Source organism: Athene noctua, chromosome 5, assembly GCF_965140245.1.
Source record: "Athene noctua chromosome 5, bAthNoc1.hap1.1, whole genome shotgun sequence".
Taxonomy (NCBI): domain Eukaryota; kingdom Metazoa; phylum Chordata; class Aves; order Strigiformes; family Strigidae; genus Athene; species Athene noctua.
The window spans coordinates 58,698,526-58,724,902 of record NC_134041.1 but is presented as its reverse complement, the minus strand read 5'-3'; the positions used below and the strand labels follow the sequence as shown (position 1 = coordinate 58,724,902).

Here is a 26,377-nt window from a genome sequence, read left to right as displayed (position 1 = left end):
GAGTAATGCATTTTACCAAACCCTGCCAATTTCAAACCTTTTTAGGAACCTCTCAAGTGTTACTTGGGGAAATGTTTTGGTTCCGGTTTAGGGGGATTTTTTTTTTTAATTGGTTTTGTTTTTTCAATTTCAGCATTATATTTTATTAGTATTATGTAGATATTTAGTATGAAAAAAATCAACACTTGGAGGTAATAACCACCAGGGTCTCTGCACAAACACACTTTCATAACACCAAAACGCATCAACCCTGACAATTCATTTAGCAACATAACTGTTCTTTGTATTCTAAGACACTATTAGGTATATTTTTTTTAACTGATCATTTTAGCTACTATGCTTTGTCCCACAAACTAAAACATTAAGAAAATCATGGAACAAAAGCCTGGTTTTAATTTTACAATATAATTTATAAATAACTTGAAGGTGTTTTGGATAAAGACTTTAAAGAGTATCATTAGCTGGACTTGAGAAAGCAAAACTGTGGTATTTCGAACTCAAATGAAAAAATTACAATACAATACATACCTATATCATATGCAAGAAAGTCAGCAGAAAAACACTTTGCACCATTACTCAGGGAAGTATCATTATGAGTGTTTCCACCAAAAATGAGCATAGCTCCATTTATTAAGACAGCTGAATGAAGGTACCTTGCAAAACCACTCTCTTTCAAAATGGTCCTGTAAAATATAAAAAATTAATACACTAACATGTGAGACACTGTATACATACATCAAGAAAATATATAGATGAAATCAATATAAAATACAAGGAAAACACTAAAGCTATTAGTAAATATGATGAAATGTATTCAGATTATTTCTAAGATTATTAATTTGCTCACGTTACAACAATTATATTTAGTATTCATTTAAAATGTCATGGGTGGTTTAAATTAATTTTTTTTATTCAATAAAATGTATGAAATAAATTGTATCGTGTTTACATTCTCCACAAGTGATTAATGATATGGTAAATTTTACTCTGAATGAAAATCCAGTCATATTATTAATACCTATTCTTATATATCCTTAGCTAACCTTTTTTGCTCAAGAAATTCAATAAAGAATTCTTTAGAAGGCTAAAGGAGTCTTTAGACCATCCTAAGTATTGGGAAAGGAGAAACATTATTTTTTTTTATTATGAATTGAACACTCAGACCTGAAAAAGAAATGGTAGAAGTCATTCTAGGCATGATGAAAAACACTTGCACTGCTTCATAAATATATTCAGGCTGGCAAACTCAAACATACAGAATTTCAGTACCAGAAAAAAATAATCCACGCAGATTGAGTCTTTGATCTCTCTTCATTCATTTTAGCCTGTGACTATGTGGTCTGCCTTGTGCCAGAACAATAAAATGTGCCCAACAGTAGCCAAGAGCTATCAATATTACAGTCTTAAAGGGGCAGGTGTGGGGTTAGTAGAAAGAACAAAACACAAACTTGATTCAATCACAGCACATAAATCTTACCAAGGGAGAGAGTAAGTGTTTGTGGGTTTTGCCAGCCTGAATTGGTTAAGTGGACCAGATGTAGACATGTTTATCAAGAGCTGATTAGATCACCAGTAAAAAGTATTATTAACATTCCCCTGATAAACTCTTGTCTCAGTAATCTAAGAGTTTTCAAGTTTAGACTCACTTTCACTTGTGCTACTGCGTGTTTCTTACACCTACAATTAAACTGTTTTGTCAGTTGTTTCCTGTAACATAGGAACATACTGACTTGACAATCTTTCCTTCTGATTGAATAATACTGCCTCTCTTGAATCACACTGGTAATATTTGTTCAATATTTTTACATCATCATAAGGTTTAGGTGAAAGGGTTTAAAGTGTGTCTCATTGTTTAGATGTAATGATGTAAATATTTTCTAAGAAGATCATATAAGAGATAATATGTTTAAACAAGCTGCGAGGAAGGCATTAAACCTAAATTCTCATGTTCTCATTTATTTAAATTCCCCCCTACCCATAGAAAGTAACATTGAAGGAAATACCAGACTAAATGGAAGTAAATGAAGGGGTTTGTAAATTGCTTAAAAATGCAGTAATTCCTTCAAGCTAACAGCATACCCACCAACGTGCTTCCAGTTTTAACCCTTTTTTTTTGTTCTGTTAAGCAACTTCTGGTTTTGTTGTGTATTTCTCATAAATATACTTTGAAAACAATGCACCACGTAACTGTTTTTCTAAGCAGTTTGATACAGATCAGTTATGGTACGTACCCAGAAAACCATGATATTTGGGTTCAACTCATCAATTAGCAACATATATAAATTTAGGAATGACAAGGAAATGGACAAAGACATTATTTTTAACAGTTATTTTGAATAGCAATGGAGGAATACTGCTGCTATGAGTTGAAATAATGATATTAAGAACATGTTGTTCTTATCCATTCAGACTACAGATTTCTTTCTGTCTTTTGCTTTACCAGTTTTCTACAGCTACCTCCTAATTTACATTAACTGCTATACACTAGGCTCTGTCTTGATTATCGCGCCTTGCAGCTGGCTACAAATAGTTGTCTTGATCACTAAAGGCCGTAAGAGCCGTACACTGTTCCAAGGAAAACAGACTCTTTCCTCTCCTCTCCACCATGGCTATAACAGCAATCCTCACACTTTTTTCTTTGGCCTACGCACTTTTCTACTTGTCACCAACTACATTGCCCTCGCCCTGGTCTCCATGTTGTACAGGGGGTTTCTTTCCCCCCTAAACTTTGCATATTGTATTCTCAGTCTCATTCCTCCTGGTAACAGTAACTTTTCCCCAAGATTCAGCAGAAGCATAATACAGACCAAGTTTGTTAATTTGGCCATGATTTTTAGTATCCATTAGCATCACTGATGAGAGCAATCTTCAGCATTCTCCAACACATACCAACCCCATGAAAATTATGTGAGTCTCAAATACACTTTACACTGAACTCATTATTTATGCACTTATACATGTATCTGCAAACATTAGGCCATGGTAACTATACCAATGCCAAGTGTTGCACACAGCAGCATGTTATAACAGTAATAGAAATACCCAGGAGCCAGCAGTTGCTTCTATTCTTTCAGGCCATTATCTAAGCCCAGCACCACCTTGTCCCCCAATTTCCAACTGCAGCCGCATGCAAGTAATGCAAAGCAATGTAGGTATTACAAATGCTGTAATTCTCCATCATGTATGAGAAATAATGTTCACACTAGGAATTAAAATATCACCCCCTCACGTTCCAAGAAACAAAGTTGATGTCTATTTGATATGAAAAATGAAAACCCATGTGTCACTGAATAAAAAAGTAATCAGCTTTGTATATCAGGACTTAGGGAATCAATGAACCTCATCCAGATCAGACAGAGAAACAGAGTGAGGACAAGAAAATGTGAGTTTGAAAAATGCCACAGGAATTAGAAAGCTGTTGTGGTTTCACCTCTTCCTCATGCCTTACCACCTAGCCAGTGGCACTTTCAGGCTCAGATGCCTTACTGAAATTTCTGAATATTGATTATGGCACAGATATAGTAAAAATTTTATTACCATGTAAGTGTCATTACCCCATTCTCTCAGCCAGTTTTCAGTCTCATATGACAATTGACTTTCAGTATAATACTCTTTAAATGAATAAGTTCTCTACAAGTTGCAAAGAATGCCACATTAGTATAGATCGAAGCAATCACTATTAGTTTTTATATGAATGAATAAATAGAAATATTCCAATAATTATTATTACATTGTTGATCAGACCAAAGGATACAATATCACTTTGTTCCAAGAACAGATTGTTAAAATTCCAGAAATGTAAAAATACTTTAAAAGGGACAAAAAATTCTTGTAATAATGTTTCTAAGTGTCATGAGTTAGTGACATTAAAAATCAAAAGCCTCAGTGAAATCAAACCTACATTTCCAACATCCGAGATGAAGTCTTGTGTGCTTACAGTTGTTAGTGCTCAACACAAATATTAAATTGTAAGAATAAAATGTTCTAAGAAATAGTTCTTGATCTCAAATCACCTCTAAGGTAAGAAAAAAAGATTTAAGGCCACTTTCTATACATAACATATAAGTGACATTCATAATTTACAATAAACTTGAGGGACAAAGAACTGTCAAAAATATAAATACCAAGAAAATTAGTAACTAAGGATCCTTATACAATACCAAGAGTTTTCTCTTATTTCTTGTAGTTTTGTGAAAAATAGCCTTCCACAACTCTTAGATTTCTCTACTTATATAAATAACAGGTACTTGAATGGCATCAGCAGTATATTCATAACATGTGGAAGCAGTACACATGTACTATTTCTGCACAGTGGTTATATCTGGATAAGAGAACCTTTTCTTAATTTGTAGAACACGCGCAAAGCTTCCTCCTTGCCATTCCTTCGATGTGTAGCTCCATTAATCCCCTGCCTAAAGTATAATCCCTTACCACAATCTTCCATTTTGTTGCAAAGAACACACTGTTCTGCAACATGCAAAGGATATGGAGGTACCTATGTGACCTTACTATAACCTTACTCTACCTCACTCTATGCTTATGGGGGTTTTTTTCAGTAAGAAATAACTTAGTTTCCTACATTATAAATTCCACTTACCATGTCCGAGTATTAACTTCATATTTGTAAAGATCATCCACCAATCCATATTTATTGCCAGGTAACGCTTTGTATCCACCATGGACATAAATAGATTTTGTGAGTTCATCATAGACACTAGTATGGCCATATCCACCTTGCACAATCGCTCCTTTTGTTTCTGGTACAAGCCAAGAATTAGACCCTGTAACAGATGTACAAAAACCATAATTTTAAGGCTTCCAATTGCTAACATGCAATACTAGGAGTTTAAAGGATATAAAATCATTTTCACTATAATTCTAAATATAGTAACAACTAGGGACTTGTTTTAAGAAGTAATTTTATACAAATGTATCAAAATATCTGCAACTGAATAATGTTATTAGAGTATCATCTGCTATTCTTGATTAAATCTCAAATACTTTGTTGTTACAGGTACCAGGCAGTAGCTCATATTCTCCCATGCGTGAGTTCAGGACACAGACAAAACAAAAGAGAAAAAGCCCAAATCTTTTGAAAAATATTAAGAGTTACAATGAATTCTCTCTCAAACTTAATTTTGTCCCACCAGAGATGGCTGATGAGGATTCAGTGCTTCAGCTACATTAGGAACACCTGTACTCCATCATGGGAAAACTGTCTAAGAAGAATAGCAGAAACTGAACTGCTGAGAGTTGTGAGAAGCACGTAATGTGAAGTAGCTCAAAGTACACATGGCTACAGACAGGCACTTTGCTAGTAAACTGTAAAATTATTGAGATAAAAATCAGTTTCCAACTACTCTTAGTTATTTAACTGCAAATATACCTACTCAGTTGCTGAAAACTCACAGAAGGATAATTTGATAGCAGCTCATTAAACTGGCACTTAAATCCACATTTTACATCACATCATTAATAACTGCAAAGAGACACCAAATAAAACCATTCACAATAGCTGTTATGACTGAAGAATAAAACACAACTGGAAAATAATTTACCATAGCAACAAAAAAGATAGAGAGGTTAAGCGACTTCTTGTTGCCTGTGGCCCTGAAATTTCCATTTCCCTGTCCCCCTCTATCTTCCCAGCTCCTGACATAAGTCACAAAAAGAACAAGCCAGGAGGTATCTCCTGTAGAAGCCAGCCTATTTAAAAGAGCCGATGATGATTAGGCAACCAGTTCTACAGATGTGAAATGGAAGAAATAATTCACTTACAGCCTCTTGAAGATTATGTCAGAAGAATAGAAAGCGTGGACAAGGACTTTCAAAATGGAGCATTCTCCTAATTCTTCGCCTAAATTGGCTGCCATTATACAGTTATTTATCCAAGGCTAGCACACAACACCATATAACTTGGTTCATCTTAAAGTCAGTTTAAATCCCTTTTCAATTCTTATCTGATATTACGTAGGTAGTTTAAGATTACCTCTTTTTCCTCCAGATTCTTCTGTTCAGTAAAGAGTCACGACTTTCAGTTATTACTGTTCTTATTCTACTTTCATTAAGTGGTTTCCAGGCACTACATCTATAAGCAAGTTACATTTTTTTTCAGTAACAAGTGCTTATAGCAAATTATAAAGTATAGATTAAACGGGAAGACTTATGCTGATTTTTTGTGTGTATGAATGTTAATATTTGTGTAATACACTATTTATATCTGACATAGTATATTTACATTATTTATATGTAATGTAACTAGTATTTTATTCCAATCTCTACACTGGATATTATCAATCTATTAAGAACTGCAACTCTGAACAAAACCATCAGATTTTTACCAATAATACTGTATCTTACATACATATTACCTTACTAACAAATATATTTGATACAATTTATATAAGAGGGATGGTGAGGAGTCAAGCTGCAGATACACCTTCCTATCACTAACACCATCCTCATTTTCATTTAAATAATGATCAGTCCTAAAGATAGACATATATGCTTTTCAGGGGAAAATGACTATTCCTCCACATAAATTTACACAGTGGTGTTGAACATATGCATAATAGAATATTTTGCATTTATATCTGACTGGTTTATGTAGCATTTAGAACACTGTCATGGTAAAATTGCATATTGCATAGGTTTACAAGACTTGTGCAGACATATGAATAGCCCATTCCTTCTTGTGCAATAAAAGCCACGTGCTGTGGATAACTAAATAAATTTGAGAAAAGAGGTCCAGTAATATCTTTCTGAAATAAAAGTCAAAAACCACATTAAAGTTTCTCCTAGTTCAGATTCTAATATTCAGTTGAGCTGCCTGAATTTTGAATACTGAAATGTATACATACAGTTTTGATCTCTTTCACACTTCTCCAGCATCTTGAATACGGCCACATTCAGACAAAAATATACTTCTGTCTGAATTTAAAGACATTACTATGTACATGATCTGGGGTTTTTTTAAACATTTCATTGATATGTAACTTCATCTATCTTTTTTTAAGTAGAAATGCATTTATTGAACTCTTATACTCAAATAGATCCCACTATCATTAGCTCAGGTGAAGTACTCTATTGACCAAAGCAGTCATGTGAAACTGTATCCTCAACAGCTTAAAAAAACAAATACAGAAAATGCTCTATGAATAAGCAAATCAGAAATAAGAAAAAAGGATTTTTTTTTTAAATTTCCAGATTTTGTAGGTCTAATAGTGTAAAAATAAGGTCAAACAAATTTTGAAGAAAATCACAAGATGCAAAATCATTCCAGTAATAGGGGCTTCTACTTTTCATTTGTAATTCAACATTTTTCATCAACATCTGGGCAATCTTCCAGAGAATTCTACCACAAAGTTTCTCCTGAAGTGCTTAGGAAAGTCACTATGACAACCTCAGATAATTAAATTTGTCAAATACTAAACACCTGGACACAGTTACAGGCTGCAGATTCTGGTCACCTTTGTCAAACAGAATCACACACTCATCTCCCACTTTACCATTTCCAGGAGACTGATCAACGAAAAGAAAAAAAGAAAAAGAGGCATATACAAAAACATGTAATTAGATAAAGAAATTACAGCTGAGATAGAAGCTAAACTCACTGATTTAATGTACTGAATATGGAGGTATGACTCCATTCTAAAATTCTGACAGACACAGCAGGTGAAACTGCAGGCCCAGTAGCAAGCATTTTAAACAAAGCTGGTTAGATATTACTAAAGAACAGCAACCATACTGCTCACATTAAAGACCCAGGGGAGGAGAGAAAAGACCTGGACAATTACAGACCTTAATCTCGCCTCAGTAATATGCAAAGCTTTAGAACAAATGTGGGTTTGGGTTGGGGTTTTTTTTAAAGAAAAGGGTAAATAATAAATGTTGAAATAATGGGAAACTGTTTCACTGGACAACATAAACATACCAAAGCATTTACATCACATTTACCTAGAAACCAACTATCTACAGAAGAAAGAGTAGGTGTTCTCAGTATCTGGGCTTCACTAATCTCCATACTGTACTGTCACAATGGGAAATTAGTAAATAAACCATTATAATGGAATGGGATTTGGGCACTGAATGGGAAGCAGCAATGAACAATGTTTAGAGGTGCTGAGATTACTACAGAAACTTCTGCAGAATCAGAATGGATCTATTTTATGACACTGTCACAAATTTAAGGAGTAATAATTGCATTAAACACTATCAATTCACAGAAGCAGCAGAAAAACATGCAGAATTAACTGGATGATCTTGGCTACCAGAAAAAATAGATCAAAATTCAACAATAGTTTAAAGGTATTGTGCAACTGGGATTACCAACACGAATTTCTATAAAATGGAAGCTCATCATTCAATAATGATTAAGAAGAATGAGTAGGAGCTCTGTTCCATTGAAGAAAGTCTGTGAGCCACTAATGACTCTCATGGATGCAGTACAAATGTCATTTTGCTACATACCTAGTGAGGTGTCCCAACAAAGTAGGATTAAGGTTATTTAGCCAGGCACTTGTAAAGTCTCACCTAGAATATCCCAAAGTTTTTATAATCCTCCATGTTCAAGAGAGATTAACTCCTTGTGGCAAAGGTGTAGAGATGAACTATTAGAATGAGTGGAATAAATGAAGTTGCCTTAATTATAATTAGCCTTGCAAAAAGAGGATTGATATCTATAAATATCATTCAAAGACAACTCCAGGAAGGAAGATGAGCTGCTTACATTAAACAACGTATCACACAGATAACAAGTTAATATAAGCAAGCCATTGCTAAAGGTAGGCTATGAATTAGAAGATGCCTAGTCACCAAGATTATAACCAATTTTTCAATGGCACTGTAAACAAAACCCAAACTTTTAAAGATTAATCCTCATATACTTTTGAAAGGAATTATAAAATACGGTGTTTACATTTAAAAAGGACTGATTTTGATGGCCAGAATGACAAATTCCAGCCTTTTGCTCACAGGAAGTTAACCAAAGATGTAACACTGTTCCATCATCAAAGAATGAAAAGCAAGTGAAATAAGACAAAATCTTATTCTTTCTTTTTTTCAGTCTATTTCCTTATACGAAACTGATAAGGAAGACCAAATCAAGGAAAACTGCAAATTTGAGCAATAATCATTTTATCATTCAAAACAGAATAATTAAAATAGCATTTTGAAATAGAGTTGTTTCTAAAAACATGTTTAAGAAATTTTTTTTAATACACAGTAATAAATCCACTAAAAAAAATCCAAGGAAAAGTATATAAAGTGACCTGATCTGTCCTTACCACAACATAACCTTCAAACAGATTAGGTAAAAAGAATAAGTGTCCAAGCATCACCTCGGTATGCTATCTTCATTTCATTGTGGTGACAAACTTGAAAATTTTTCAAGCAACTATGTAGCTTATGCTAACTTATAAAAGAAAGAGGAAACACATGTTATACCATAGGGCCATTTGTTTTAACACTATTTCAAAGAAACATTTTCAGTCAAAAACAACCTATAACCTACTTCTAAAGTTATAAAAAAAATTCAGCCTAAAAAGCAATCTTAATCCAAACAAAACTGTCTTCTAAAAAAAATAAAACAAAATCACAGAAGACTTAGAAGTTTCTCAATATATAAGGAGCTTTTATAAACCTCAGCTGAAACAAAACACCATTATTATATTCACCTTGAGACTCACATTGAGATTCTTAGAAGGTTTATGAGGTATTGCTAACCTAAAAGGAAATAAATTTCCCTGGGGAGTAACCCAGAAAAGCTTTATGGTTCAAGTTAGTAAAATCATTCACATAGTTCCCATACCAGGATTTATCGGTTCCTCAAAAGTCGTAAGTCTATGTATAGCAAGAAAGGACAACAGGAAGCTCTTTTGTTCCTGCAACAACCACCATACCTTTGGAGTAGAAATGAATTCCCATGCTTTTGCATGGTGAAAATATGGCTGCAAACCATGTACAATTTTTCCAGAATTTGACTCAGAGAAATTACTTTCTTCGCTAATCAGACATTGTCAGAGAAATTTTCAGACCATGCACCCATTTGATTCACATGTTTTGTTATTAAGAATTACATGCCTATATGAAAATCTAGGGAGTCCACAAATAATTATAAGTTCTTCAGACATTTCTTGACCCAGACCCCATGGAAAACATGGTCACAGTAACTAAAGAATGTTTTAGCACCAGGATTCCACGTATCAAGTTCAAAGTTCATTAACAGGAATTTCAATTCATATGAACCAAAAGGTAAGTTGCCTCCTTCTTTCAGGAGGCATCTGGTAAATACTTGAAAAATAGTCTTCATTAGGACTAAAAGCCATGGCTGATAACATTCAGAAAGTATAAAGGAGCTAATTTGAAATGTTATGGCAATGTATACTTTAAAAGCAAGTAGGGAGAGGGAAAATTGGTTTCTAATTTTTCTTTCCCTAACATCAGAAGCCCTTTCTTGCATCAAATTTTCTTTCCTATTCAGGTGGGTTCACAGCAATACTTCTATCACTTCCTGTCTTTTAAGTTTGGATTCTGAGCTGCTGAAGTCCCCAAAAACCTAGTCATTCTTGGCTCAAACCATCCAGAATTTTATGGTGAAAAATGATCCTAAAGCTGCAAAACTATATATATATATGCCACAGATGACACAGAATACGGGAAAATTTGCCAAAAAATTCATTTAACTTAGAGGGGAGGGGAAGAAGGAAGAGGCAATGAGGTAAACTGAAACATGAGAATTATTCATGGCAGAAACAGTTCTGTTTCATACAGTCAGTCAGCATACAGACCATGTTCTGCAAAGCACTGCATGCACCAATAATCTTTCATCACGTGAACAGACTCAGTGATATCTATGGGTTTCCACAGTAGTACCCTACATTGCTAAAAGTTTAATTTCTATTGAATATAAGTGAAGCGTATGTTCTCTAACAAACTAAATTTCTCACTAGTATGTGACAAAACTAGCATCTCAGAAAGGTGACACAAAAACTTCAGAATAATTCAGACCCATAACTGCCAGAGAAATAAGTTCATTCTCCTACTCAAAGCTTATTGCATAGTATGAAAGGCTTGGGCTTTTTACTTTGTTTGTTTTATAAATGCTTATAGTTATAGTCTGTTTTATTAATCCTCCACAAATAGAGCTTTAACATTTAAAAAAAATTAAAATAGGAACGAGTTGAACATTTCAACCATAAGACCAGCAATAAAATCCACCAGACTGAAAATTTTGCACTACGGAGTGAATCATGTATCCCTCTTCATAATTCAACCAACCACAATAATAGGTGAGAATACTATTGGTACTTCTATTCTAGACTAAATAAGCAGCATGTGAAAAAGCAAATTATTGAAATTATATCTTAGATATACCATTTATACGACAAAAAAAATCTCTTTATTTAATTCTAGCACTTAAAATCACCCCTAGGAAAAGCTTGCAGTACACAAGAGGAATCCCAGGCAGACATGACAGGTTGTTTACAAAAATTAGTGTTTGTTTTCTTTTATTTCCTCTAGTAGTAACATATATACACTTTAGATATGCAACGATGAACTACATTATTACCTTTTGAAAATCAGAATGAAAATATTATAGTAACATTAAAGAACCTTCAAAGTAACTACATTATTTTAATAAGAACTGTTCATTGTATTCTTTGTCCTTCATTTTTTTGCTCTGCTTATTTTTTACTCCATCTACTCCATGGTAAAACAGTAGGTCTATGGTAAAAAAGTAAGTCTCATCACAACAGTAACCACTGTGTGGAATTTTTGGTTTCAGCTTTACCCTCTTTAGAGTACCACAGCCATGAACACAGTAACACATACCCAAAGCCACTGTACTCCAAAAAGGTTTCAAATGCTGCTGCTTAACAAGAAATCTCACCTATATATAATTTGAAGGAAAAAAGGTGAGGGTTTATTTTGCTAATACATATTTTTCTTTCTGAAGACAGGCATGTTCTTCACTTTAAAAAAGACAAATCAGGATTTCTTTTTTATAAGTACGTGATAAAAATTATTTTTAAGTGACTTACTGATGTAGTATTCTTGCACAATGCTTGTGTAACCATATATTGCAGAATATCCAAAAATTATAATCATAACCACATCTCTGCTGTCCAGCTCTACTATGTGTGCTGAATGACCTTCCACAGCATACTGCTGGCCGTGTACAAGTACTGCAGGAGTTCTGGTACTCCATGTTTGACTGTGTATGTTGAAAATCCACAGCTCATCAGTAACATTGCCATTATTTGTTTCAATTTTGCCTCCATACATGTAGATGTCTTCCTGTAAAAATTGGGAGAGAAGAGAAAGCAAATAATGGATTACAGAACGATAACATCTAAACTGCATACTTCTGTGCTGCATAATATTTCATAACTGAACAATCTGATTTAAATCTTCACATTTAATCTTACATTAACCAGCTCAATATCAGACACTAATCCCAGACAATGATATTTAAGCTAAACCAACAACGATAAGGAGACTATTTCTCTGAAAAATAAACCCAGCCATGAAAATGACACCAAAATGAATCTCAACCAGATTACTTCAAGCAGAAAAACTTTAATTACATGGCTCTTCTAATTCATACTGCAATATTCTATTATTGAAAAAAAAAAAAAAACACCAACACAAAAAAACTAAACAGAAAGGCTATTATATTGTCTTCTTAAGGAACAGTTCACATAACTAAAATGGGATTTTCCACACACTCAGTCTATGGGGATTTTATTCAGCATGTGCACAAGAGAGCAGGTTCTCTCTTAATAGCAAAGTAACTTAAGCCCTGAGAAAATTCAGTCATTAGAACACAAAGAAAAGGGACAATGTGTGTATAGCATCCTCTTGGACACATTTGCTAACACCAAAACCCATAGGAGAGTACTTTGAGTTCTTTTAAAGGGATGCAAAACAGATTTTCCAAGTCTTCATGAACTACATACCTCAAAGAGCAGTGCCATCTGTTTTGATAAGAAATGAATAATTTACTTAAGTATTGACTGAAAGCAAATCCTACTAAATATCAGACTTCATCTAGAGTTGCAAGCCAAGTCATACAATGTCACAGAATAAATTCCAGCTTGTTGGCTTCACAGATTGGCTCAAAAACAGCCTATCCTGGGTAGAAAAAACTGCCTCTGGTTCTGAGAATGATACTTAGCCTTTGCCAGGACATGCCAGAGCCACATACACTCTGCATCCCATCTACATGGTGTCTTTATATTTGTCTTCTGCATAATGTAATGTAATATTCTAGGGTTTACCCTAAATTTAATCTTAACCTGTCTTAAAAAAAAAAAAATAAAAAAGAAAGCTGCAGGCTTAGTGCATTTGTCAAAGTTTTGCTTGGTATAGAATACTGAGTATCAGAAAAAGAGACTGGAAGATAAAGTAACCACCTAATATGAGAATTTTGGATCAACCATGCAGAAGTTTTAGACTTAATTGTACAAGGAGCTGATGGAATTTAAATAGAAATGTAAACTGCATGCTATTATCATCATGCACATCAAGAATGATGAACTCAAATGGGCAAGCATGAAAAATATAGATGGTCAGTAGAATGACAGTCTATTTAGTCCAGCAAAACAAAGGCTTGAAAGGGTTATAATGCTATCTATATATCTACAAGTTGATGGTAAACACCGGAGTCCAGGACCACATGAAAAATTTCTTCATTACTCAGAGAGATTAGTCATTAAATGACTGACCGGACTGTGTGACCTGTCTTCAAGAGTACACTTGAAATTTCTGCAAGATTTTCAACTATTTTTTTTTATTTGAGGCAGGTAAACATTTCTTGATTTGAAATTTAAATCACTCCTGCACAATGATACTCTGTGTTACCAATTAGTTTGGACAGGTGGTGTTTGAACAAAAGACGTTCACATCCTTCAGTAGGAATTTGTTGTAGGATTAAATAAATAAATATATATATGAATACATTCTTTTCCTATGAGATAAAACAACATTTCAAAGATCTTGATGAACACCCACAAAAGCTGCAAGGAGGCTGTGCACTGATCCAAAGGAATGGCTTGAACAAATATTCTTCTTAAAAGCATCATATATGGCTCATTTATTACACTGCCACATAAATCTCAAAAGGCAAATCAATGTCACTACCACAGTGGACTATTTATTTATTTATTTTTAAATGCAGATAACAGACTACAGCAGAAAGAGGGAGCTAATTAGAGAGTTGCAGGTGCTGTATAACAGTGTTTGAAAAAGATTTCTGACACTGAGGAAAGACACTACACAAAAAAAAAAAAAGGTGACCTAAAGAGCTGCATGAACTTTGAAATGATTAATCAGACAGCTGACAGTAAGAAAGTCCTCCTCACAGTTCTGTTTAAATGATTCAAAGTTCAGATAAAAGAACACTTCTGCGAGAAGCAATCTTTATAAATGACACAGCAGATCCTGTACACACAGAGAAAAAGACAAGTAGGTCATGACAACTGCTTTATCAACCACAAAAAACAGATTTAACTAAGCTTTGCTCAGGGCTATTTCTGAGATTAAGAAGTTGCTAGTGCTGCTGAAAAACACTTTAAAAGTTAGTGATGATCAGCTGAACATGGAGATAGAAAGGCTCAGAGACTAAAGTCAGTAGAAGAAATACAGAGTGGAAACAAATATTGTTACACATATACAGTTATACAGGACAAAAAACAGCATCCTAGGCACACAGAGCTGGGTATTCATCTGGAAAGATTAATCAGAAAATGACTGTAGGAAGGATACAAGTGCAAATGGTCCCAAGAAACCTAAAGACTGTGAAAGAAGGAATCCCCTTATAAACTTATACTACCTTTATAACTTACTTATAAACTAAGTATAAATCAAGGAATATGCTAAAGGTGAGGCTGACAGACACAATACACAAGATATAGAGTTTCAAGAATGCTAGTACACAAAAACTGCTGATCTTTACATGAATAAAGCATAATAGGTATTTGTTTATAATAAACTATCATACCATAACAGGAATGAGATTAAAAACAACAACAATGTAAAAAACTGAGAGTCCTTGTTAAATTAGTGAAGAAAAAGCATCAAGAATCTGGCCCAGATGGAAGATGTTACAAAAACAAACTCCTCAGCTTAGAGGAGCAACAAGACCAAGAGGCAAGCTGTCTAAGGAACAGATAACAAATCAGGCAGATAACCACCAAGAAGATACAAGGCCTGCACCACACTCATATTTTAAAGTTTTATGCCACACATCAACAGCAACACTTTTAATCAGTGGCAGATAGTGTGAAGGTGAGCATTCACTCAACAAATTAACCTTGGTCACTTCAGATATATTACTTCACCTTAATAAAATTATCCAAGAACTTACAAAAACCATTAAAGACCTTCTGTTTTTTCAATGAAAATTTCATATAGATATTATCAAATGCAAATCAAAGTATATAAACTACACTATATATTGAACTTGTAATTCAGAGTTCCTGCTCAGTAGGGAATTCCAGCAAAAATTTCTTGCTGTAAACCAGGCAGTTAGGCAGCTCACTCATTCATTACATTCCCACCTACAGATCACATCAGCAGATTGCACAGAATCACAGAATGGTTTGAGGTTGGAAGGGACCTTAAAGATCATCCAGTTCCAACCCCCCTGCCATGGGCAGGGACACCTTCCACTAAATCAAGTTGTTCAAAGCCCCGTCCAACCTGGCCTTGAAAACTTCCAGGGAGGGGGCAGCCACAGCTTCTCCAGTGTCTCACCACCCTCAGGGTAAAGAATTTCTTCCTTATATCAGATCTAAAGCTACCCTCTTTCAGTTTAAGCCATTGACCCTCATCCTATCCCTACTCCCCTGACAGAGTCCCTCTCCATCTTTCCTGTAGCCCCCTTGAAGTACTGGAAAGCCCCTTTAAGGTCTCCCTGGTGCCTTCTCTTCTCCAGGCTGAACAATCCCAACTCTCTCATAGGGGCCTGTTCTCAAAAGCAAGATGCTCCTACCCTCCCAATCATCTTTGTGGACTCCTCTGGACCTGCTTGAGCTGGTCCATGTGCTTGTTATGTCAGAGGCCCTAGTGCTGGACACAGCACTTGGGGTGGGGGGGCTCATGAGAGCAGAGCAGAGGGGGAGATCACCTCCCTGGACCTGCTGTCCATGCTTCTCTTGATGCAGCCCAGGATACGGTTGGCTTTCTGGGCTGCAAGCACACATTGCTGGTTCATAGTCAGTTTTCCATCCACTAACACCCCCAGGTCTTCTCCTCAGGGCTGTTCTCAATCCATTCTCCACCCCGCCCATATCTGTGCCTGGGATTGCCTCAGCCCATGTGAAGGACCTTGCACTTTTCTTGGCACCTGTTCAGATGCAAGCCCACAAAACAGCCAGTGTAGGTCCTGTTAGTTTCAATGGAGCCAGAACTTTCAAAGAGATGTTTCCATTTTCTCAAACCAGCTTTCTTCCCCTGAAAAAAATTAAGTCAGTAGAAATTTTTGATGAACCATAAAGAAAAATGACAAAAAATATATGATCTGTAAATAGTTGGCTGTGCATTTTGGGCAGAGAGGATGACAGCAGAAGGTAGGAATCATAAGACCAAAGCCCTGATTTGAACAAAACAGTTAAATCACATTTCTCAAGAGAAGAAGAAAATATTTGTTTGATCTAGTATTTGTCTTACAGAGTAATGATTGACACACATTTCATCTAGCCAAAATGGAAACAAGAGAATAACTCGAATACAAGAGAAAGAGTAAACTGTCACAATTTGGAAAGTCTGCTGGAGGAATTAAGGTAATTTAAGGCAGTAAAATTCCTCTTAATTTCTTCACTTACTGATATTATCATCATCATCTTTGGAGAATGGGGTTATTTAAGTTTTTTAAGAATGTGTTTTATAATTCAAATAAAATTAAATGCTTGGTGAGAGAGGATAAAGTGGGAGTCAGACTCTCCTTAGTGTTTTCTAGTGAACAGACAAGAGGTGATGGGCACAAACTGGATTACAAGAAATCCAATTTAAATGTAAGAAAAAACATGTCTCTTTACAGTGAAGATAGTCAAAGACTGGAAGAGGTTGCTCAGAGATATTGTGGAATTGAATATCCTTGGAGATACTCAAAACCCAACTGCATGATGTCTGGAGCAACCTGCTGTAGTTGACCTTAATTTGAGCAGAGAGGCTGGTCAGTATGATCTCGAGAAGTCTCAACTACTCTTTTTGAGTCTGTGAAAACAATTTTTAATATAGGCACACCTCTGGAGAGCCTCTTCCTTATTTAATTTTCTAATACAAAAAATAACAAAAATAATTCATTGGATGATCATAAACAATACCCAAACTGTAAAAGTAAAAAATCCTTTAAAAAAAATACACAGAAACTTTGAAAAGCCACTTACTTTGTGTGACTAAACAAATTGACAGGAAAAGCTTAGAGTTCTGGTAAACAAATGGCAATCAGCTTAGCCATCTGAACTTCATATTTGAGGGGAAAATTCTTTTAGAAGCCCAAAAGAGAATGAAATCTTTCAATGTGAATGTATCCTTAGAGTTACAGCAATGAAGAAAGTCAGTATCTACATGAAAGCATTCATTTCTGTAAAGTAATAAAAGCTCCAAATCCCAAAATTACTCCTTTAAGTAAGTAATCATAAATTAACATGGTGATTTGTGCATTCAAAGTTTCATAAAAACTGACAAATAATCCACATAATTTTCACAAAATAGGTAAAGGAATAGTAATTTCTAATAGAGGTAAAAAGATAAGAAATTGCAAAAATGACTGTTGATCTAGTATGCTTTACTTCAGCTGTCTTATGTTCCTGACTTCCAGGGCTGTATATTTGGTAATTCCTGAAAAATCATGCCCCAACAGTATCACCTAGCTTTTGCATAGTAATTTTAACAAGACTTCAAATCCCTTCACAGAGGAGCATTTTAGTGAGAAAAAAACTGAAACAGAGCAAGGAAGTTACTCAACAAGATCACCAAAAGAGCAAGCAAAAGCATCCACTTGTCTGATAAGTCCCAGTCAACAGACTATACAGCAGACAAGAGTAACTCTTCTACATACTTCACATTGAATACAAACAAACGGCCAAAATCATTAGTTCATTTGACCTTGGACAGGCTTTCTTCCCTACACCGTATCTCAGTGTTAATATTGATTCCATATTTCATATACATGCACTAATTCAAGACTTTTCTAAAACATCATATTTTTATCCTTTTGTAACTTTTCTTATTTCCTAAACTAACAATACTTATCAGCTGCTCTGACTGTACCTGGGAATGCTACACTGTTATGCAAATCCTGACTGCATTCCTAAAGAATCTTATCTGGTAGTTACCACAAAAAAAGCATAAAGGAAATTCAATAAGGGGTAATTTATAATCCATTTCTACTGAATTGTAAGTAAATTAATCATGTTAAAATAAGAAATGAAAAATTGAAGTTATGTGGTTAACTGTATCATGGCTACAGATTGAACATCGGGCAATGTGACGCCCAGATATAAGAAGGGTCAGAAGGATGATCCGGGAAATTACAGGCCTGTCAGCTTGACTTCAGTACCCGGGAAGCTGACGGAGCAGTTCATCCTGAGTACCATCCCACAACACGTGCGGGACAACCAGATGCTCAGGCCCAGTCAGCGTGGGTTTATGAAAGGCAGGTCCTGCTTGACAAACCTGATCTCTTTCTACAACAGGGCAACCTGCTTATTGGATGAGGAAAAGGCTGTGGATGTTGTCTACCTTGATTTAGTAAGGTCTTTGACACCATTTCCCACAGAATTCTCCTGGTGAAACTGGCTGCTCGTGGCTTGGATGGGCACACGCTTTGCTGGGTAAAAAACTGGCTGGATGGCCGGGCCCAGAGAGTTGTGGTGAACAGAGTTAAATCCAGTTGGGGGCCGGTCACGAGTGGTGTCCCCCAGGGCTCAGTTTTGGGGCCACTCCTGTTTAACATCTTTATTCATGATCTAGACGAGGGGATCGAGTGCACCCTCAGTCAGGTTGCAGATGACACCCAGTTGGGTGGGAGTGTTGATCTGCTCGAGGGTGGGGAGGCTCTGCAGAGAGACCTGGACAGGCTGGAGCCATGGGCTGAGCCCAACTGGGGGAGTTTCAATAAGGGCAAATGCCGGGGGCTGCCCTTGGGCCACAACAACCCCCAGCAGCGCTACAGGCTTGGGGAGGAGTGGCTGGAGAGCTGCCAGTCAGAGAGGGACCTGGGGGGTGATTGACAGCCGGCTGAACAGGAGCCAGCAGTGTGCCCAGGGGGCCAAGAAGGCCAATGGCATCCTGGCTTGGGTCAGCAATAGCGTGGCCAGCAGGGACAGGGAAGGGATCTCACCCCTGTACTCGGCACTGGTGAGGCCGCACCTCAATTCCTGTGTTCAGTTTTGGGCCCCTCACTACAAAAAGGACATTGAATGACTCGAGCGTGTCCAGAGAAGGGCAACGGAGCTGGTGCAGGGTCTGGAGCACAGGTCGTACGAGGAGCGGCTGAGGGAACTGGGGGGGTTTAGTCTGGGGACACCTCATCGCCCTCTATAGCTACCTGAAAGGAGGGTGCAGAGAGCTGGGGATGAGCCTCTTTAACCAAGTAACAAGTGATAGGACAAGAGGGAATGGCCTCAAGTTGTGCCCGGGAAGGTTTAGACTGGATATTAGGAGGCATTTCTTTACAGAAGGGGTTGTTGGGCGTTGGAATGGGCTGCCTAGAGAGGCGATGGAGTCCCCATCCCTGGAGGTGTTCAAGAGTCGGGTCAACTTAGCGCTGAGGGATATGGTGTAGTTGGGAAGTGTTAATGTTGGGTTGATGGTTGGACTGGATGATCTTCACAGTCTTTTCCAACCTAGACGATTCTGTAATACACAGAAAAGTTTATCTCTCAGAAATGAGTGCTGCCTTAATTCTTATAAAAATCCAGTATGTTCCTGAAAATTTGGCCAAAGAAATGCTACTCTCAAACCACATGAAGAATAGTCATTCTCCATTTTCTTGAAACAAGACTATCCATTTTTTTCCTCCCATAGACTGTAAGCCGTGCATTAGTATATAAATGAACTTTATGTAAATTAACAGGACTCAAAAATTCAACAGAACTTTTGTTCTCTATACTTACCTGAAATTTCTAGTTTTGTCAGTCAAATCTGTACATCATTAAGAAATTTCTGGAATTTTTTTTCAAGCAAAATTTAATTAGGACGCAAAAAAGTTGTCTGGCATTAACTCATCCATTGCAAGCCTGCTTTCTGCATTCAATATGTGCAACCTGGTTTAGGACTGTCTAATATCTCCTCCTATCTTCCCCAGACCATAACACCTCCTTTGATATGGCAACAACATGGAGAACATTCTTTTACATGTTATATCAAAGGAAAAAAACGAATAATCAACACCTCTACTTGATCCCATAATCCTCCCATTAGAACAGGACTGACAGACTGGAAAGCAATCTTCACTTAACTCTTCCTCCAGTAGCCTGCTTTATTATTTTTAGCTTAGCATAGAACTATGTCCTCATTGTATAAGAATCTGAATAAGAACCTGCTCAGTTAAACGAGGAGCATACTATAACCTAAGCTTCCCAACAGGACCAAATTCAAGTTCAAGACAGTACATACTGCAGCAATTTGTATGTCAGGAGGTTATCATAATCAAGAGTGCTGTCACTTTATTTCTTCATTATTTCCACAGTTTTCCACATTGTTGCTGGCTATAATTAAAGGTAATAATTCAAAGGATTCAATTAAGTCAGTTCCTATATATCTTAAAAGCCAATAACTTTTTTTCTGGACTACAGCAGCATTCTAAATATAGGACAGGAAAATAAGGTAGTGTGCTTTTGGAAAAAAAAAAAAAATTGAGATTTACTTGTTTGCATGAACATTCCTACATTTCACAGAAAGCTAGGCTGAAGAAAAGCATGCAAATAAAACTATGTGAACAGAGCTTTAGAAATACTGAAGGTATAGGCTGGAATTTTAGCAGACGTGTCAGACTGTTCTTTTGTACATTTAATATTTGGACTAAACATTGAAAGAAAGAAGTAACTGAGACTGCATAGGAAAGTATTAACTAGGCATTTGCTTTGATATCTACTAGACATAAAAGCCGATCATGCTTAGACTTCAACTTTCAAATCAATTGGCATATAATGTTGAAACAATGACTGAAAAATATTGCACTTTTACATGAACGAACCAATCTCTTGATGAGTAAGGTCCACTTAATTGAAGAGGAACTCTGAATAGGCTTTTATCTAGACTACATGCAAAAAGTATATGACAGCTTATATTGCCTGCTTCTCATACACTTTTGAGGTCTGCAATCAGAATTGAAAAGCAAATTGTGCATAAGACATAATTGAAAGTCATAAAATAATAAAACTATGCAACTTGGTGGTCTAACCTGCTAATAATTATTAATAGAATAGTTAGAAAATACTTCTACATTGCTAGTGCTGTTCAAATTACACTACAGTAGCCAACAAAAATAGGCACTGAAAGAATAACAGTAAACCAACTGGTGAAAGATCTTGTCTCACTAATATTAAAGCAGAAAAAGGGTTTACTTTTTGTTTTGTTATCCCTAGCTTTTGATTAGACTAATAAAAAAATACCAGAACAGATATGCAGACAACATCAATACTAATTAATTTGGAAAAGAATCAAAACAATTACCCTTTTTTAATAAAGCTTTAAAATTGGAAGTAACATTCATAAAACTCAAACGAGCCAAATGAAATTTGACTATGTATAAAAAGGCCTGTATACTGGAAAACATCTTTATGATCACTACTATGCCAGCCTGCCTGTTTGCTTCATTCCCACCGGCAATCTCAAAGGAGACAAATTTCAGTGCCTGGCCATCCCCCCACTGTCTTGGGACCATTACAACAGTTTAACTATGAGGTCGAATTCTGTGATACAACCATAAGCTCACTACTGAGTAAACTCCTAGCAGTGACCATATACACACCTTGTACGTAACTCCCTTTCTACTTTATTCCAGACGTTTACTATTTTTCAGTTTACTGTCTAACTTCCTCTCTAGTCACTATTTAGCAAGGCAATATGTACCTGCTTTAAAAAAATCTCACAAGCAGTTTCCTCCAGTCTCTTTATAATCCTATTTCTTATATGAATTATTTCAAAGTATGTTGAAATTTTTCAGAATCCAGATGCCAGTAACCGTATCCAAACTTTGAGATACAGGAGAACCTATTGCTAACAGACCTAGGTAGCACCTTTCCAATAACCTGAAGAGGCACTGAAGGTGATACTATATAACAGTTTAGTTGGTCTAAAAGCAAGAACACTTTTATACTCTCTCCTCTATAAATGCATAAAAAGTCTTAGTCACTTGTTATAACTATACATCAGTGGGAGTCTTCTGATCTTTTTTTGCTTCAGAATAAAGAAGTACAGTACTTCAATTTTAACTAAAGAAGCTTTCCAAGGAAAATGGGCACAGTAACTTATTTCATTCTCCACAGAGTCAATTATATAGCTTCAATTTACCTTGCACCATGATCAGGCAATACTAGCTCTGTGCTCTCACTCTGGTCTAGTGCTAGGCTTTGAAATCTCAGGAGCTCAAGTCAAAAACTTAATCTAATTTCTTCTCCGTGGATATTTTTTTCTCTCAACTATAAAGGAAACGTTACACAATTACTAGTACACAGCTCAAAACACAGCTCAAAGCTGCCATCTCTAGGTATTATGTTCTACTACTCTTCATAATAAATTATTTTTCTGTTTTTTCAAGAGACTGAACATCTGAAAGGAAAAACATCAAAAGTTTATCCTAACATGTTAATTTCAGAACTTACTGCAAAAGGATGTACTTTTTCTCCTGAAATGTCTTCAACTTATATGAAAAGATCCTTTTGGCCCATGTAATTTTTGACATCTGACATAATCACTAGTACAAGCAACATATTAGCTAATTATTTGACATGAGTAGTGCTTTGTTATTAGGGAATTCTAGTTACTGATTAATATGTGCCTTTGACAAAAGCAACAGCTTCTTCACTACACACTTGCTTGTAGCTTTCATTAATATTAAAGAGAGTTGCATTTCCTCACTGAGATCCAAAAAGATCTCTGAATTAACACAGTTCTATTATATTTAATATCTGCTGGTAAAAGTATCTCTAAAATAGTTAGCCTTTGGTCTAGAATATCTCAAGAAAATATTAGCACTGTCAAATAAAAAGGTTAAATTATATTTTAAGCCTTTATTCTGAACTGCTAAATGATACATTACTTGAATGTTTTCCAACTAAAAGGTCCACATTCTACAAGAACTATAATAACCAAAGATACTGGTCAGAAAGATGTGACCTTTCAAAGAACAGATAATACATTAGTAATGAATCGAGAAACTGATGAACAGAAAAGCAATTTTTGAGTTGAGGTTGGGGCACACACAGAATCTAGTTCATATTACTACTGAAAACTGAAAAACATCTCTACAATATTAACCATGTCATGTACAAATTCAACACCTCTGGAAGACCAACAGAAGCCAAGGAAAAAAAAAAAAAAAAAAAACAAAGAAAATCCAGCCACACCTATAATTCTGCTTAACTTCAAAAGCAGCACTATATAAAAGGAAGACCGAAAGACCGATCAAAAAAAGAAACTAAAATGTACAACTAGAAGCATGTCCTAGTTTTGGCTGGAATAGAGCTAGGTTTTTTTCTTAGTAGCTAAAATAATGTCGTGTTTTGGATTTAGTATGGGATTTGGAGTTGGAGGTGCACAAGAAGCTGGGAAGGAGCATAGCCAGATCAACAGATCCAAATTGGCCAATGGAATATTTGACATCATACAGTGTCATGTTCAGCATATAATGAGGGTTGGCCAGCAAGCTGGGATCTCCCTCTTCCAGGATTGCAGTTTCAGGATTTTCTTTTCTCTGGGATCGCAAGCTGGGAATGGGCTGGGCATTGGTCAGCTGCATAGTGTCTGGCTGCTGGCCAGGTTTAAACCATGACAAAGAACAAAATCTTTAATGACAATATGAAGACATTTTAAAGGACATCTGCTCAGATGACCTAAATATTCCTTGCTTTAAAAAATCCAAAATTTCCCATTACGAAGAACAAAATAAATAAAGCTTAACTTAATAGGAGGATAATGGAGACTTAGAAGAAAAAGTATAGTTCACAAGAAAGGTTCAAAAACTCCAGCAGATTAAAACAGAGACATATAAAGGCAAGTCGTGAAACAGTTTAATGAGCTGCCTGCAAAATTATAGAAAGTACTAATACATCATTTATCAAATGCATTAGAAACACAGTCAACTAGATAATTTGTGGTACCAACAGTCAGTCTGAAGGAGTATTCTGAGAAGATCAAGCCATAGCAATAAAATTAATTTTCCCATGTGAGTTCTTCATAGTAGACTTCACAGGTATTTCCATAGGAGAATTTAACAACAGACGGTTATAGCAAAGAAAAAAAAAAAAACACCAGCTGATGAAACAATCAGCAACAAGTCACACCAGGATCAGTTCTGAAGGAATTTAAGAACAAAACAGCTGATCCCTGTCTGTAGTGTGTATATCCCTCCTTAAAAATGTATCAGTACCAAGAGACTGAAAAGCAACAGACAGAAATGACAGAATCCAGTGAACACATGGATAAGACAGACTGAGGAAAAGTCTAAGAACTTTTGAAAAGGGAAGTTATACCCTGCAAATGATTGGATTTTCCTGAAAGAATCAAAAGTCTAGTTGAACAGGTACCTGGAGTTTCCAAAATGCACTTGACAACATTCCTCATGCCTTAAAGAAACTAAGATGTTCTGAGACAAGCAAGGCAGATAACACAAGGTTAAATAATTCAATAAAGAGTACTTTAGAAAAAAAAAAAAAACAGTCACTTCTTAATGAACAGAGGTCATCAGTGGTGTCCCACAGAAAACTACAATTGGGATTTGTTTGTTCAACATACTGAAAAACAACCTGGCACAGGGACGAATGGAAAATTACAATTTTCTTTGACCATACTATGTTACTCAAAATACTTGAGACAATGGTCAAAAGCAAAGAATTGCAGAAGAATCTCATAATACCAAATGTGTAACACAAGGACGAATAAAAGTGTAAATCAATGTTCATGTAGGTAAGCATGAAGCAATGCATAGGCGTAAAACACAATTTCAAGGTCTGTACATATGGTGGTGGTATGAATTGACTAGAATGAGATCTTGAGGTTATAACTGATAGTTCTTTGAGAATACCAGTACAAAGCCAACAGCAAATTTTTAAAAGCTAAGAAAACATTAAGAATTAAAAGGGAAGAAATTGGACCGTTAATTCTGCGACATCAATCTCTGAGGAACCAATACACTAAAGACTATGATTCTCCCTATCTCAGGAGGGATATAACAGTACTAGAAGAGGTAGAGGAAATGACACAATGTTATCTAAGGTATGAAATAGCTTCCTTCTAGAGGATTATTAAAAACGCAAGGAATTTTCAGCATGAAAAAGAAATGATAGAGAGAGGATATGTTGGCTTTACAGAAAATCATGAGTGGTACAGAGAAAATAAATGGAAAAATAGTATAAGAAGTAGGGGTTATCAAAATTAAACCAGCTAGTACCAGTTCCCCAGAAGGTGTTATTTCTTTACAAAATACACTGGAATTCTTAGGCACAGGATGGTATTCAATGCTAAGATAAATATATGGTCTGAAAAGTTGGAAAAAATAAAAAACATGGATTCATAATCTTTCCACAAAAATACTACCCTGTTCTAGGAAGTCCCAGCTGTAAACTAGGACAGTATTATGAAGAAGCTTCTATATGTTCTTGTCATTTTTTCTTATATTTTTCCCTAGGCGTTCACTGTTACCCACTATTCAAGACTTGTTACCAGGCTAGATGAACACTCCAGTCTTTTTCTGCTCATCCCTACTGGAGGTGTCTTATGCAAACATCTGAAAGTTTGTGATGCTAATTCTGTATTTATCTGTCACAGTTAACAAGTTTGCCATCATCTCTACAGTGCTAAATTACACAGTGCATTCACTTCTGGTACTTTATGTTTTGGAGACATGACTAACACCAGCCAAAAATTAATGAGTTAAGAAAAGGTGCTTTTTTTTCCCAATAAAGACAATTTCTGTCTCTACATTCTATCAAGAATCTTTTTTTCCTTTTTTTTTTTTTTTTTTTTTTTTTTTTTTTTTTTTTAAGTGAAATAACCCTTTAAAAGTGCTTTCAGTAAAGCAACATGCAGGCTACATGATACCTGTAGAAGCAAAACTGCCAGCAGTATTTATTTGAACTTACAGTAAAACGATACTACAGAGCAACAGTTTCTATTTTAATACTGCTCTGGTTCTGTAGTTAGAGTA

The 26,377-nt window shown here is 35.7% G+C and overlaps 1 protein-coding gene across 9 annotated transcripts in view; it reads right to left on the bottom strand.

Annotated features, from left to right (window-relative positions):
• The window catches only part of ATRNL1 (attractin like 1), a 520,660-nt gene that overhangs the window by 428,628 nt on the left and 65,655 nt on the right, over positions 1–26,377 (bottom strand). For all 9 annotated transcript variants that reach the window (XM_074907807.1, XM_074907805.1, XM_074907804.1 and 6 more), the window contains exons 8-10: positions 12,042–12,297; positions 4,598–4,781; positions 529–683 (exon numbers count right to left, since the gene is read on the bottom strand). In XM_074907807.1, coding sequence (XP_074763908.1) covers positions 529–683; positions 4,598–4,781; positions 12,042–12,297 — 595 coding nt within the window. The remainder of the gene's footprint in view (positions 1–528; positions 684–4,597; positions 4,782–12,041; positions 12,298–26,377) is intronic.